This window comes from Chelmon rostratus, chromosome 3, assembly GCF_017976325.1.
Source record: "Chelmon rostratus isolate fCheRos1 chromosome 3, fCheRos1.pri, whole genome shotgun sequence".
Taxonomy (NCBI): domain Eukaryota; kingdom Metazoa; phylum Chordata; class Actinopteri; order Chaetodontiformes; family Chaetodontidae; genus Chelmon; species Chelmon rostratus.
The window spans coordinates 21135518-21151756 of NC_055660.1; the positions used below are offsets into that span (position 1 = coordinate 21135518).

General features: G+C 40.8%; 2 protein-coding genes across 3 annotated transcripts; both read left to right on the plus strand.

The window, feature by feature from the left end:
- Positions 1–826: 826 nt before the first annotated feature.
- LOC121604045 (serine hydrolase-like protein) lies at positions 827–7428 on the plus strand. The gene is made up of 12 exons (XM_041933436.1): positions 827–1001; positions 1684–1827; positions 2221–2334; positions 2855–2896; positions 2981–3000; positions 3120–3194; positions 3722–3831; positions 3938–4017; positions 4146–4180; positions 4289–4365; positions 4475–4562; positions 5927–7428. The coding sequence occupies exons 1-12, from the start codon at positions 950–952 to the stop codon at positions 6068–6070; spliced, it is 981 nt and encodes a 326-aa protein (XP_041789370.1). The 5' UTR covers positions 827–949; the 3' UTR covers positions 6071–7428.
- A 3349-nt stretch (positions 7429–10777) lies between these two features.
- Positions 10778–15169, plus strand: LOC121627748 (serine hydrolase-like protein). 2 transcript variants are annotated; one of them, XM_041966782.1, is made up of 12 exons: positions 10778–10896; positions 11080–11223; positions 12423–12536; positions 12700–12741; positions 12839–12858; positions 12976–13050; positions 13471–13577; positions 13682–13761; positions 13853–13887; positions 14013–14089; positions 14597–14684; positions 14775–15169. In XM_041966782.1, the coding sequence occupies exons 1-12, from the start codon at positions 10884–10886 to the stop codon at positions 14898–14900; spliced, it is 921 nt and encodes a 306-aa protein (XP_041822716.1). In that variant the 5' UTR covers positions 10778–10883; the 3' UTR covers positions 14901–15169. The 2 variants fall into 2 exon arrangements, with proteins under 2 accessions (XP_041822716.1, XP_041822717.1); XM_041966783.1 differs by having other exon boundaries at positions 14780–15169.
- The last annotated feature ends 1070 nt before the right edge of the window (positions 15170–16239 follow it).

Genomic DNA, 16239 nt, shown 5'->3' on the forward strand with positions numbered 1-16239 from the left:
AAGCAATGAATGCTTTAGGTCTGCTTAATATCACAGAGTCAAAACCAGACATGGAGAAGGAATCTGGATCAAGCTCCATGTCTGGAGATATGTGTTTTTATCAAGTCTGAGTCCAAGTGCAGAGCCAGCCTTCTTGATGATCTTATCAAGTCTGTTGGTGTCGCTGGTTCTGATGCTGCTGCCCCAACAACCACAGACTGGTAGAAGATCTCCAACATTTTGCTGCACACGTTGAAGGATCTCAGTTTCCTCAGGAAGTAGAGTCTGCTCATCCCCTTCTTGTACACAGTCTCTGTGTTGGATTTCCAGTCCAGTCTGTTGTCAGTCACCACTCCAAGGTATTTGTAGTCCTCCTCCTTATTCATGTTAAACTGATCTTTATCTTGTATATAATTTGCACTTTTAAAATCATACTTATATGTGTCTTTTAATTTATTGTCTGTTTTTTATATCTTGTTTATGCCTTTTTAATGTTTTATGTGCAGCACTTTAACTGCTGTATTTATACTTGATGTGAACAGTTTGCTACTCTCTGTTTACTGTGTTTTTTTAAACATGCATTTGACGTTATAACCTCATGAGTCTATGTTTCCTGCTCTTGTCTTTACAAACAGGGAGTTACTGTTTTACGGTGTTCGCGTGTCAAAGTTTGTGGCCTGTGAACCAGTCGGCCCTCTGCTGGTGGTCAACGGTCGTCGTCACAGTGGGCAAAAGGTAAGCCCCTCCCTTTCTTCGCAGTGATTGGTCCAGACTGTAGAACCGCATATCCATTTATCCAGAAGGAGCTTCAGCTCGCATCACGTGGTTATTCAAACCCGGAAGACGACAGTGGCAGGAAGAATAGTTCGTTTGAAGTAGGATACCGGTCCCGTTTTTTTCATGCCGAACTATTTTCTAACTGTTTATAGTTTTTAATTACAGCGGTTGTTCCGCAGAGGTGTTTCCAAAGATGATGCACGCTTTGAAAGGCGTCAGGCACTACAGCACAGTGAAACAAGCAGGTGGGATTGTTCGCTAACGAACGTTTTAAAAACAATAACTTAGAAGAGAAAAGTGAAATGAGTCATGTTGACATGGAGATGTTGTTTGCAAAACTTGCGAGCGCTTGTGTCTTAGCTGCAGACTCTACAACAACAATAATTAACAAGATATATAGAGAGAAATCATGATTTTCATTTTCATCATGTCTCAAAAGCAATGTCAAACATTAGTATTGCTATTAAATGTTTTATGTAAAAAACATAGGTTCAGTCATGGAGCAGTGAGTTATTAACATGGAAGCTATTAAAAACATCACTATATTTATACATTACTTATAAAAATATTGTTATAAAACAGAAGAAGCACTAAACTCAAACTTGAAGAGGTGTGTCCTGCTTTGCCAGTGTAGTAATAAGTTTACATGGAAGTTATTGACAAATTGCCATTATTTATTAATGAGATAATGAGATAACTGTCATGAAAACAATTTTGTATCATTTTTTAATGATAGTGTACGTTAATATGGGCAAGTCAGCATGACGGTATTTGAGACACAGGTATTGAAAGGAGTGAATGCCGAATATCAATCCATTACTCATGCTCTTTATTGAACACAACAAGAAAACAGGACGCATAGTGAACAGAAAACAGTTCTTTTTAAAAGAGTAAGAATATCTTACTGTTAATATTACTCATGCCCAGTTTCAGAGCTCTCTGTGCCGGTCCCGTGGGGGGAGATCAGAGGTAAAGTCTGGGGTCCTGATCACGGTCGTCCTGTGCTGTGCCTGCACGGCTGGTCTGACAACTGTGGAACATTCAACACCCTCATTCCCCTTCTGCCAAAAGGTAGTTGTTTCCATTATATCATGTGTACATACAGTATAGCATTTATCAGCTCGTTCAGCCACTCGTGCTGCGTTATAATTTTAGGAAAATTATTGTGTTATTGGAGCTGTTAGAAGAGCTGCCTCTCATCCAAAAGGATGAGAGTTTGAACCCTTTTCTGGCCTACGTGCATGTTGTTTGATAAATACGTTACTACTACTGCCCTTTAAAAAAGACACTAACATGACAATTGTCTTTCAGCTAAAGCAAACACACTCACATTTTCTCCAGAAAGGGTTGAGATTTTTATTTATTTATTTATTTTTTGGTTTAATACAGGTCATTATTTTGTTAAAGAAATAATATGACGATGACTTGGTGCGACTCAATCCTGATCTCTGTCCTTCCTCTCAGAGTGCAGATATGTGGCGGTGGACCTGGCAGGTCACGGTCAGTCATCACATCGTGCTCCTGGAGTTTTCTACTCTTTTCCGACATATGTGATGGATGTACACAGAGTTGTTGACGGTGTGTGAGTTCATTACTTGCAGGACATGTTTATAGCCACTAATTCAGCAATACCAGCTTTTGAGATCTCTGCAGGGATATAGTGTGCTTATCAGGTGATAAAAGACTGTGTATATTGGGTGAGTTTTGCCTTTGCAGAGCTCTTCACTCTCAGCTGTTGCTGGAGCTGTCAACAACATGTTACAGTTTTTTCAAACATGGTGATGGCAGCTGAGTTGTCTCCATGACAACCAATACATTTCCACCCTCTGAAGAAGACTGCAGTTGAAAGCTCCTGTTCATATTTTGATTTTCAGTTAATTTTTTTTGTCAAATCAAAAATTTTATGCTCCCTTGCACACATTTACCGTTTAAACCCAGGATTAGCGTTGTGATATATTTTAGCTTTATCACCGAGCTCTGGTGCATCTGTACTGCTGTTAAACTGCAGTAGTGATGTTGTCTTTCAACTAAACACAGTCTCCATATGTGTGATGAGATACTGAGCCTGGTTGATGAGCTGTGAAATTAACTCCCACAGCTCTGCAGTGGAAAAAATTCTCCATCATAGGCCACAGCATGGGTGAGTACAGCTTTACAGCAGAATTAAAGCAATTTGAAATGTTTATGATATTTTATATTTATGTGTACACTTATTTTACTTCAGGTGGCAACATTGCTGGACTGGTAAGTGACAGTGTCAGGACAGGCTGTTTCATCGTGTTACTATTATAACACAATTCACACTCTGTGCAGACTCTTGTGCTGTTCTGTGTGGGATTTAGTCCGTATTGTGTTTTCCACAGTACAGCGCACTGTATCCTGAGATGGTGGATGCCGTCGTACTGCTGGACTCTTATGGATTCTTACCTACAGAACTGGTACTGCATCAGTTTTTACACCCTGGACTACAGTTACCACAGGGCTGCAATTTGTTGTTCATGTTTAGAGTTTATTGTCCCTCTAGATTTTTCCCCAATCACTTTCTGTAGAAGTAATCATTTAATTCTTGAGCAATGCTTAAAAATTGGACCATGAATGTGGGCTTTTTATTTCACATCACCATCAAACTATCTGCACAACTTTACCTCACAAAAATGTCTCTGGCCAGATTAGAGTTTGAGCCCCCTGATTTACACTAACAAACTGTATGGCTTCATTATGGTGTCTGAGGAGTTGTTTGATATTTTGAAAGGCATCACATTTAAGAAGTGCTTTTAGTCACTAACGTAATTGAGTGTGACACATCTTTGCGCTGTGGGTCAGGGCGAAGCAGTCACATTATGTTACTGCATTACTCCATAATATTTCACAAAGAGAGTCGTGCTGTACGATCCAGTCTTTTGTCAGTGCTTTTGAATTGCTTCCCTCATCACTTCTGTCATCATTTCTGTGTGTTTTCTTGCAGAAAGAAGTGCCTAAAGTGATGAGGCAGGGCTTTGACGAGCTGCTTCAGTTTGAAAAAAAGACAGAGGAGAAGAGGATAAGAGTTTACACTTATGAAAATGCAGTAGAGAGGTGCTACACCTTCCTACTTACAAAAAAAAAAAAAACGATTGAACATCCACTCATCCAATAATTTTTGTACAACTGTTGACTAAAAAAAACTTTTATTTTCTTTAAGGCTTTTGGCTGCAAACCCGACTCTTTCTGAACAGTCTGCGCACATCCTTTTAGAGCGAGGTGTAGCTCAAGTTGAAGGAGGTATGGCTTTATTTTCCTCCTCTCTGTTTGTTGGTGCTCCCCATAGAAAAAACATGAGTTCACTCACTGAATAATCTCACTTTGTTTTTACTCCTCTGCTGAAAATATGATGTATGTGTCTCCTGCAGGAGTGGTGTTCTCTCGAGACTTTCGTGTTAATCTGGTAGGTTCCTGCCGTACCAGCTCATCTCTTTGCCTTTTTATTTCTCCCAAATGTGTCGTACGCAGCCAATAAAATATATGTACGCCATGTTTTGTTTTTTGTTTGCAGAAAAACGTTGTGCGCATCAGTTTTGAGCAGAGTCTGGAGATGCAGTCGAGGATACAAGCCTCTGTTCTAGTTGTTCTGTAAGATATCCTTCCACCTCACGTTTCATTATTACATTTACTAAACTCAGTACAAATACTAGTTGTACCTTAGTAAACATACATACCATCTTTTTCTTTGTCTTTCTAGAGCAGAGGACGGCTTTGAGAAACTCTTTCTTGAATCAGATCAAAGGAAATTTACCTCAGCACTTCTCCAGACCTATAGGGACAGAAATGTGAGTGTATTTTTACAGTGTGGTTGTGTAAAGTAGGTACACTTGTATCTTCGTGTTTATTTTTAGCCGGCAAGCTTGTGTGTGCGTGTGTGTAATTGTGCATAGTAGACAGGCAGACAGCTGCACAGATGCAAAAGCAGCAGTGTAGTGCAAGCTCAATGTCTCAGAGGCAGCAGAATTTTTCTAGCTGTGAACCTCAACACTGACCCACATACAGGAATTGGTCAAGTGCTGCAGATGAGAGAGAAAACAGAGGATGTGAATCAGCTCAGTGATCTCTTTGTCTTTCCAAGTCAGCTGGTGATAGAAAAATTCAGTGGATGTCAGAATAATAGCAAACACTCATCAAATTCCAAATTCTTTTTAAAGCAGTTAAAATCAACATTTGTATCATAATAATGTGTGACAATATGAAAGGTGTCTCTCTTAGTGCCTTATTACCTGTATCTGCTGCTCCCCTTCGCTTGAGCTTTAGAGCCAGTTTGAGCTCATTTTTTAAACGTGTCAGCTTTACTTTACTTTCATTTTGGGTGCAGCAGGCCGATGTCTTCACCAAAAAGAGCTACGGTATAAGCTACTTGCCCAGCACCAAATGGCAGACAGATACAGTTAGCCACTAGCTGGTGATTACAGCCGTGTTTCCATCAAAATGTTTTTTGTGCTTTTTGAAGTATCGTATTAGGAAAGATTGATGGAAAGAAAAAAAAAATGTCCTCAATTTTACAAAAATGTTTTTACAGTCAATTGAAGTGGGCATTTTTTTGCCTTTTTTGAACAGTCAATGTGCTTTATTGGAGCTGGAAAACACCTTTTTTTGATTAAGTTCTAACATAGCGAACATTTAACTCAGATGACGGGTCAGCTGTTTCCATTCCAACAGAAGAAGATTTTTTCTGCAGATTAAAACATCTCATCACTCCACACAGACCTGATGCAGCCTTCTTCACATTAATACATGAAACAAACAGAAATCTCATACTTCCATCGTGCTTTACACTGTTTTTGTTGTTGTTGTTGTTGTTTGTTGTTTTGTTGGCACAACTAGCACTTTTTAAAACAAAATTTGCAATATATTTTGATGGAAATCCAACCATAGTGGAACATTTAGCAGCTGATAAGACACATCTTTCACTCAGGATTTGGTAGACACTTGGTAGATAATGTTGCTTCGCAATGGCGTGATGTGTAAACAAGCAAGTTCACCTTATTAAGAGGAGATTATTTGTCAATGTTGCGTTCACAATTAACTTCTGCTGCCTGCCATGTGAGTCAGTTATTGCAGATTAAAATGTTGCACTTATGATTGATGATGCACTTGATGGGCTCTCTCACACTCGTCTCATGTCTCCGTCTCTTCCTCTCAGCACACGGTGGTGACAGTACCAGGAGATCATCACATCCATCTGAATAATCCTGAAGTCGTTGCTCCACTCGTGTCTGACTTCCTGCAGAACAAAGTGCTCTCACAGTCAGCCGCCCTGACAAACGAAGGGAACGCCAAGTTATAGCAAACACAAATAAGCATCGATTTTGCCTCAAGTCATAGAACACTGCTACAAGTTCTTGTGTTTGTACTGTAAAGCTGACACTCTGTGCTCCAACCAGAGTCAACCAGCTGCCTTAGCATCAACCAGTTGCCTCATGCTGCTTTTGGTGGACTCGAAATTTGAGGAACTGTATTATTAAATATATTTGAATAGATATTAATTTGTATTGTTGTTGATGTGAGTGACAGTGGCAGTGTGAGCCTTGTTTCACACCAAGCTGCTTTCTTCAAGTCCAGATGGTGTGTAAAGTAGCGAAGGCGGAGTGTTGCCTCAGATGAAGAGACAGATCAGCAAAAGGCAGCTTAACTGTGCTTTTAACTCTGTTTGTTTCTTTGGCTTTTTGATCCACTGAACAGGTGTCATTCACAACCAGGTTCACTCATTTCAGAGATTTCCTATCAAGGCTGTATTGGTCAACACCAGGCTTTCATGCACCATTGTATTTAAACAGTAATGACACTCCTGTAACACATCATTTTGACTATCAGAGACAAAATGAAAGTAAAACAGTAGAAGTACACTTGAAAACATCCTGATATCCTGACGGGATGATACAGTAAGTTAGTTTAGTACATACATTACATTAGTTTGAAAGAGCACTGCACTGATCCAGTATTTCAGTCCTTCCCTTGACAAAACCTGGCAAGACCTACATTACCCACAATGCAAGTCGACCAGCAACAGTTCAGTAAACTCACATGATTTTTTCATCTTCCAAGTTGTACTCTTCAGCCCCCACTGACGCCGACTCAAGTGACATCACTTGAGGACATTTTTCAGACTTCAACAGAGGAGAGGCCATGTTACCCAAACAAACAGTGTGTGTCCTCTGTATGGTTTTTATTTGAAGACTTCATAATCAGCTGTACTTTTTAAGACACAGCTCAGTTTTCATCAAGCTTGAGGTATATAGTCTCAACTGTGCTTTTAGTTGAATGCTACTATTAGTGTGCTAACATTCCTGCATCTACTGTCAGTTTTTGTTGTCATCAAAGTGCCAGTTCAGTTGTACTGTGTATCTTATTTACCTGTCTAATTTTACTGTGTATTTTAACTGCATATCTCTATAATAACTCTATCATAACTCTACTGTCTCTCTTTAGTCTATTTTAGCACTAAGGTAATAGTCATGGAGCTATACTGGATTGCATTATATTGAGAGGTGGTCCTATTATTTCCCTCCCTGCATGAGGTTATACAGTTGTACCTAATAAAGTGACCACTGATTGTACAGTATATGTATATATTTTATTTTAGAAGAGTGTGTATATAATACAACCCTGATTCTAAAACAGTTGGGGGACTGTTTAAAACATAAATAAAACATTGCAAACAAACTGTGTTTACTGACAGCAGCTTTACAAAGTGTTCCTGAGCTCATGTATTAATCTCCTTTCTACAATCATGTGTTCACAAAGTGGTGAACCTCGCTCCATCCTCGCTTGTGAACGACTGAGCCTTTCCAGGATGCTCCTTTCATACCCAATCATGATACTATCACCTGTTACCAATCAACCTGTTTACCTGTGGAATGATCCAAACAGGTGTTTTTGGAGCGTTCCACAACTTTCCCAGTCTTGTTGCTCCTGTCCCAACTTGTTTGAAATGTGTTGCTGCATCAAATTCAGAATAAGCAAATTATATATTATATAAAAGTTCAGCTTTAATGTTTTATTCTTTAATAATCAAGCCAGACTTTGACAAAGACACGTAGGTTCTTAAAGTGATGGTGAATATCTGGCAAACGAAACCTTTGTGAATTGCTGCTAGGCTGAAGTCTTATCTACATCATGACAATGTGCTCCTTTATGACTCTTCTCAATTGTCTGGTGTTCTTCAGGCTGCTGAACCAGCCCAGCCTCATTCCCAGGTTGTCAGATACCAAAGTTTTATTTGACGACCTGGGATGAGAATGTGCTGGCTGAACTCTTCTTGGCTTGGCGCCTTCCTGCTGCCCTGCAGGTTTGCAGGCAGTAGTTATATCACCTTGTACCTGCTGTCTTTGAGGAGTGTTTTGAAATGCGCTGTAGCGCATCAGATGTCTTAGATCTCTGCTGCCTGTTGTTAATATTTTAGCAGTTGCACACTTTCTCTGAAGTGTGTGTCCTCATGTTTAATCTCAAAAGTTAGTGAGCTGTGGGAAGAAAGAGTACTTGAGTTCTGCAGTGAAAGCAGAGGATGAATCTGGACTCAAGTACTGTGACAGCATCTTGCTGACAGCATGTTTTCAGTCATATAACACTGAAACTGAAGAACTGAAGAAAGGCTTTTTATAAATGATTTAATTTTGCATCATTTTACTGTTGACCCTCCTCAGTAGGAGGTTCTATAATACACATAATGCACATGAACTTTAGCTCATCACCACTTCATGTCACCAGTGCTGCTTTTGTATTTTAGTGAGGGGAACACCACTCTCCAGCTGGTCCTGCAGTCATCCTTCCCTCTCCTCTGGTCCGCAGTAAACTCATCTTCTCTGCCGTCACAGATGCAGAGCCTCAGTCCTCCACATCGTTGCTTCGTGAGATTAGGTTGATGTAGTGTGTTTAAGTGCAGTGAGTCAGATAAATAATGTGCACTTTGTTAGTTTTTAACTCAGTCCATTACAGCCATCAGTACCTTTAGTGGAAAAAAAGCATACTTGACCTGATAAGATTCACTGAGACTTTTCTTAACACCTACACCTACCAAAGAAAAAAATATGATCGTGTAACAGACTCAGTAAAATAAACAATCTTTGAATTAGTGGTGAGTGAGATTGTAAGGTGAGTATTAACTTACCTTCATCTGGTATATCCACCTACAAATTATAACAAAACACAGAACAGAGTGAGTAAGATTGATCATGTCTGAAATATTAAGTGAAATTAAAATTTGCAGGACATGCTGTCATTAACTGTTAATTAAACTGGTTACTCTGGTAAAAAGACATCTACAGTTCAGTTAAAAAAAATCAAAGAACAAGCACGGCAGCTTGTTGCTATATTTGTGTGAGTGTGTGACTGGATGAAAGAGACACATTAGAAAGTGCTTTGGATTAAAAGCAGTGCATAAATGCAATTAAGTGTCCTTTGGTACTTTACTGATAAGAGGAACCCTTATTCAAAAGGAAAATCAACAGAAAGAAGACAGATGCAGCAAGATGCTGCCTGAGTTATCACCAACCCCACAGCCACCAGCCCTGCCAGACACAAAGGTTTTCCAATCCTGCAGCAAACAGGCCTGTCGGTCCTCATCAGAGATGCTGCTTTCTATCTCCTGTTAGTGCAGGAGCCGAGGCCTGAAGTAATGGGGGGCTGACTCCTCATGGTGTTGCTCACAGTTCACACCTCTGCCTCTTAGCTCTTCTCCCTGCTCCTCTTTGTGAAGGAGCTGAGTTTGAGGGGGAAGAATCTTTGGACCTTTGAGAAACTGAGGGTAGAGCTTCTTCAGGTGGTTCCACATGCTGCCCAGGAAGCTGGGCTGGATGGAAACTAAGCATGACTGAAATATATATTACTCTGTTTATCTGGTGTATTTACACACGTGGATGGATGGACACAAACTCTTTACAGGGTTTACAACCTTCATTACTCAAATTTGTAGGATGTGGAAAACGGGTGATTAATTAATGACTAAGAAGGGCATGATAGGGGCATGAACATTTCTCCCTCTTCTTTTGAAAGGGACATGACTGAGAACCACAGATGTAATGCAGGGTTTACTTCAGGTTTCAGAAGGAGGATTTTCACTAAGTTGTACTACAGAAGAACAAGTCTTGCCTACTTCTGAGCTAACCTGGGTCTCACAAGCCTCTTTTCCACTGGGACTTTCTTTGATCGGTTCTTTATAAGAAGCTGAAACATGGCCCTGGGAATTCTGAGCTTCTAACATAAACAGGTAACTCTGACAGTACCTGAAGGTAAAGTCAGAGTACACACACTGCCATGAGTCTTAACCGGCATGTCATCAAACCCTCACTTCACTTAAGTTATTAAATGCAAACACAGCGATTGGTTTTCAGCATCCTTTTCACCAGACTCTCATCGTACATCTGCTTCAGCATGAGATCAGCCAATGAGGGCAAAGAAGCAACGCAATGGACAATAAATCACAATACAGGTTTGTGGGTATATTTCTAAGAAACTGAGACAGCTAAAAGTCTTAAAGGGATCGTCAACAACACATCGTCAGCTGGTTTTCTCAATGAACAACGTGGTAAAAGTACTAATACAACACTGAAAAGATACCACTACCAGTAAAAGCTTGCTTAAGTAGAAATATGTCAGCATTATCATCAAACTGTAGTTAAAGCATGAAAAGCAGAAGTACCCATGCAGTAAAACGGTCTCTGTCAGTATTTTATTATCAAAGCTGTCAAACAAATGTGGTGGAGCAAAAAGTACAATATTTGCCTCTGAGATGTTGTGGAGTAGGAGTGTAAAGTTGCATAAAAGGCATAGTGACTAAAGTTAGTAAGACAAGTACCTCGACGTACAGTGGAGTACATAAGGCTACTTGAGTAAATGTACTTAGTTTCATTCCACCACTGAAGAGGTAATAGCTTCACAGTCACAGCAGTGGAGAAATTCATCGACAAAGATTCTACCTCCTGTGGAAGCGCTGCCTGAAAGACCAAACTGAGGGAAGCAGAGGTCCCTGTAACGCCCGCGCGGCCGCCCAGTGCCACCGGAAACCAGCGCGTGACGCTTCATAAAGACTCAGGACGTGTCAACGCTTTGTTTATGTTTGATTAGCGACACGAGCAACAGCCGTCAGTGCAGCATAAGCTTCAATGGCCAAACAAGGTGATAAAGTCACACTGTGTTTAGTTTAAGTGACAGTCTGCTGCCAGTGAGGTAAAATCACTCACAGGCGTTTGTTTACCAGGCAACATGTGGCAACATGTGTTTCGGCATCCAAGCGGCACTTTGTAGCCTGTGGGATAGGTCTGTGATGGTGAAACCAGAGTTTTTGCTGTCTTTGTCTAGTTTCAGAGCTCTCTGTGCCGGTCCCGTGGGGGGAGATCAGAGGTAAAGTCTGGGGTCCTGATCACGGTCGTCCTGTGCTGTGCCTGCATGGCTGGGCAGACAACTGTGGTACATTCAACACCCTCATTCCCCTTCTGCCTAAAGGTAATCCATTACTAGCTGGTGGGTAGCTTTGCAGGTGTGCAATGGTTATAGGTCAAATGGACGCACTGTTCAGTCGATGTACTTCCAGTAGATTAATTATAGGGCTGAAATGATTATAATCAGTCAATTAAAAAAGAAAAAATAGTGGTGAACTAATTATATCCAAGTACTGCACTTCAGGACATTTTTGTGCTACTTTGCACTTTTTACTCCACTTCATTTATCTGATTTATGGAGTTTCTTGCAACATTTACACTTAACATCCATCCATCTATCCAAAGCACTCTAGTTACTTATAATAATAATAATAATAATCATGCAAATAATAATACATTTTATTTATATAGCAATTTTCTTCTTTGCTTCTCATACATTTAACAAAATACACAGTGGAATTATTATTCAATGCAGTCAAGAAATAAAAACATAGATGAAGGACAATGAATAAAAATCTTCCAAATAAATAAATGAATAAGAGCATAAAACAACCAAAAATTCAAATTAAAAGACATTTTATAAAAATGGGTTTTGAAAGAGTTTTTAGAGAGGATGCTGAGGTAGCTTGTCTGGTTCCCAGTGGAAGGCCCTCTGTCTGGAGCCTGGTCCTACAGGGGACCATAGCAACAGCTGGTCTGCAGGTCTGAGCATGTTACATTAGCAACGTGTTAGGCTAACACCATAGTGCTAAGAGTTAGCTCTACAGACAGCTAGCGCAGAGGCTAGCTCAGTTAGCAGTAAACTGATCATGGACAAACAGGATTTCTACACCTAATGTTGCAGTAAGGGCTTTTGAGGAGTAGATAAAAGGTGCTTGTCTGTACTCGGTCACAGATCTGACAAAATGGTGGATGTAACAGGGTCAGTTAGGTTGCTATGGAACTATTCCAGTAGGTGTTGCTATAGCAACAGAACGTTCAAGTGAATGTTAATGCAGGGTTCATTGAAGCAGTTTTTTTTCAAGTGCTTATAAACTCAACTGAAGTAATTAAACTCAAATAATCTCCAAACTTTGTCTCTATTTGACCAAAGTAAACATCTCTTTCCAGGAAAACTTCTAGGAAATTATTAGGAAATAATGAAGAAAATATGGACCTGTTGCATAAATTGTTCCCCACAGTTTTAATGTGAGCATGTCTGGCATTAGGTGTCACGTCCCCTGCATGTGTTGTGTGAGTATTTCACTCTGTCCTTCCTCTCAGAGTGCAAATACGTGGCACTGGACCTGCCAGGTCACGGCCTGTCGTCACATCGTCCTCCCGGAGTTTTCTACTCTCATTCTGAGTACGTGGCTGATGTACGCAGAGTTGTTGACGGTGTGTGAGTTGAACAATTTAGCCAAACTTTCCCGGCTCAATTTTCCATTTCTACCAATGATGAAATCACAGTCGGACCTGGCGACATAAAAAACTTCCTCAGTGTTGTGTGATGAGATACTGAACCTGCCTGTTTGATGATCTGTGAAATGACCCCTCACAGCTCTGCAGCTGAAGAAATGCTCCATAATAGGCCACAGTATGGGTGAGTGCAGCTCTACACCAGAAGTGTTCTGAATGTGTGTCGTACATTTTGCTGCGTAACAAAGTCATTTAAAGAGCAAATCACATTTTATTTACAGGAGGTGAGATTGCTGGACTGGTAAGCGTCAGTGTCTCATGAGGTTTCAATGTGTCTTATCTGCTTCCTCTTTTTCGCATGACATTCAGAGACTGTTTGCTGTATTTTCGTACATGGTATCGCTTGTGTTTCCCACAGTTCTCTGCTCTGTATCCTGAGATGGTAGATGCTCTTGTGCTTCTGGACGCTTTCGGGTTCCTGCCTACAGATTCAGTACGAACCACTTTGACACCCCAAATTACTGTAGAGCTTTAACAGTTTGTGTTGGATAAATGCAGCACCAGAAAGATTATATTACTGAATATAAAAACCCTGCAGTCAGGCCACTCACCTGTCCATCACCTGTAATTTATTGATTGCATAATGTAAACTCCCTCCAGGTTATAAATCTGTGACAGCTGCAGCTTTGGTTCAATGTTAGTACATGACAATTATATTTCGCTGTAGATTTAGACACTGTACTCATCATAATGTATCAGGTTTTTATATTCAACTTCAAATTATGTTCACTGAGCAACCTTTATTCAGGTGGTGACCATGGTTCTGCAGTATTCTTCTTCTCTGCTGTACTTTCTGCTCCCGTCAGTCGTTTTTGACTCTCTCGCCTCATCGTTTCTGTCTCTCTTCCTGCAGACAGAAATATCCAAAGTGATGAGGCAGGGGATTGATGAGATGCTCCGGTTTGAGAATAAGAAAGAAGAGAAGAAAAGAGTTTACACTTACAAGACGGCAGTTGGGAGGTGCTGTACCACTGCAGTCGCTGGTCACACATGCAGGAAATCAGGTTTTTATTCACTTGGACTCCACAGTCACGCTGTTGGCTAAAGTCTTTTATTTCTTTCAGGCTGTCGGCTGCAAACCCATCTCTATCTGAACAGTCTGTGCACATCCTTTTAGAGCGAGGTCTAGTTCAAGTTGAAGGAGGTGCGTCTTTATCTCTTCCCCTCTCAGAGAGGAATAATCTCACTTTGCTTCCTCTCATCTGCTGTCAGCTGAATGTGTTTCTCTTCGGCAGGATTTGTGTTCTCCAGAGACGTGCGAGTTAATTTTGTAAGTCTCTTTTAACCTCCCATCCCTCCCCCGCATTCTGCTCTCTGTTAACTTCTGTGTTTCCTCCACCAGAAGTTTAGCATTCAGCCTGAACAGCACATTCGTGTTTTATTCTGTGTTCTCAGAAAAACATTGTGCGCCTGAGTTTGGATCTGAGTCTGGAGATGCAGTCGAGGATTCAAGCCTCTGTTCTAGTTGTTCTGTAAGACATTAATCACTACACTGAACCTGATGTTTGCATGAAAGTGTTATCACAATGTGACATGTATAACAGCTGGCACACAGTAGCTAATGTCCTGAGCAGAACTACAGCTAACAAAGTCATATCCCTGCTGCACGGATGTGTTTCTATAATGCATCTGTCTGTATCGTACATCCCCTTTACAGCTTGCATTAAAATGCATTTTGGGTGATGGGATCAGGTGTCAGATTGCGGTCGGATAGTACATGAAAGTACACGTGTGAATGCACCCGGGACTCACTGAGGCCGGATTGTGGTCTGATCGGCCAAACCATCTCTGGAGGTGGTCAGGGAAACATTGTAACTGCATTTGAACACAAGTGTCAATGCAATCAGGTTAAATCAATCACAATCTGGATACGAGTCATGTTTTAATGCAAGGTATAAAGGGGGTGATAGCTATCTATCAATAATATGCTTACCTCTTCATCCTATTTGAACTAAATATGTATAAAACATCTGTTTCAGAGCAGAAGGAGGCTTTGATCGAATGCTCTCTGAACCAGCTCAGAGTAAATTTACCTCAACGCTTCTCCAGCGTCTGCAGGACGGAAATGTGAGTTTTCATGAAGTTTTCAGTCGTCTTAGTGGTTATTGATTGTGCGTATCTGCAGCTGATGCCCCTCTGTGTCTGTGTTTGCTTCAGCACAGGGTGGTGACTGTACCAGGCGACCATCACGTTCATCTGAATAAGCCCGAAGTTGTCGCTCCGTTTGTGTCCGACTTCCTGCGAAGCAAAGCGCTCTCACAGCCAACCAGCCACAAGTTATAAGACACGAACACAGTGAGGCACTCGAGCTGTCACACTGACGTCATGTTGTACTGCTGATTGACACACCTCTGCACATACAAACAACTTTGGCCTTAAGGATAGAATATTAAACATTTCTACATTAAAATATCTAAGAACAACTAAACCTGGTTCTATATTTTATTGAGTTGTTTATTTGAGTCATCCCAAATGTCTCCAGCAGTCAAACCCAGAGAAATGCAAAATATTGTCCAGGGTGATGGTGTTTCATTTGGTGGCCTGTCAAACAACTTGTGGGGAAACACCTGACGATATGTCAGAGAGGGAGAGAACGTGACTGTGCTGACGTGAATAAACCAACAACAATAACAACTCCCATGATCTCACGCTACTTCACGACATCATCAAACTACGTCTTTTGTTGTCGCTGTGATTGAGAGACCCCTAGTGGCAGAAATTAAAGACTGCGTTTCAGTCAGCCAATGGGATTTGGTTTTCTTTTTTCATCTGTTGGTCACGTTTTGTAGTTACACCCACCAAGTACAGTGTGAGGTCACTGCTGCAAAATCAATATTTGCCAAGAATTGATCATTTTCAAGGAAGTTTAAGTGCCCATTTCAAGGTAGAAGCAGAGTCCAATACAGCTTCACCTACTTCCAGACAGCTTGGGGGAGGGAAGTCCAATTTCACAGTGTCCTCCAGGAAATGGCTGAGCAGCAGTGTTGCAACACCCAGATCCTGATACAGTGCATCCCATCTCATGAAGAGTTTAGTTGGTAGATGACAGTCTACAGAAAGAGGTCAATCCTTATATGTTCTTATTACTGTAGTATCATTTACTTCACTGCTCAGCAAACATGCTCACTTGAATTAAAAAAAGTAAGATACAGACAATGTATGAAGCCTGTGGTTCATTTATGAAATCTCCCAGGAAGAGAGTCAACATGCAACTCTGCCTCCACCTTTTCTTCTTCAATCCAGATGAGGACGCTGAGAGATCCAGAGGAGACTTGCATAACGTTTGACTTCCAAACACAAAACTGTGCTGTTGCACAAAAGTGGAGCGAACGGGCAAAAACAACTAGTCTTTTAAGGCTTTCAGTCTCAGAAATGCCCTTCAGTCACCAGTTAATGTTGAACCCACTGAATCTATTCCAGATTCCCTTTGTTTCAATCTGACTTCAGGTCTCATCACACACATTTTAGGACGTTACACCACATCTCATCACGATGGTTTGTTATCAAACTCGTTGACATCAGCTTTAAATCCCTCCTTCCTTCTTGTCCAGATTCTCCCATGTTAGATTGCTGTTCTGCGGTTTGTTGATGGTTTCATGACAGTCTGTAAGATATTCTTAGC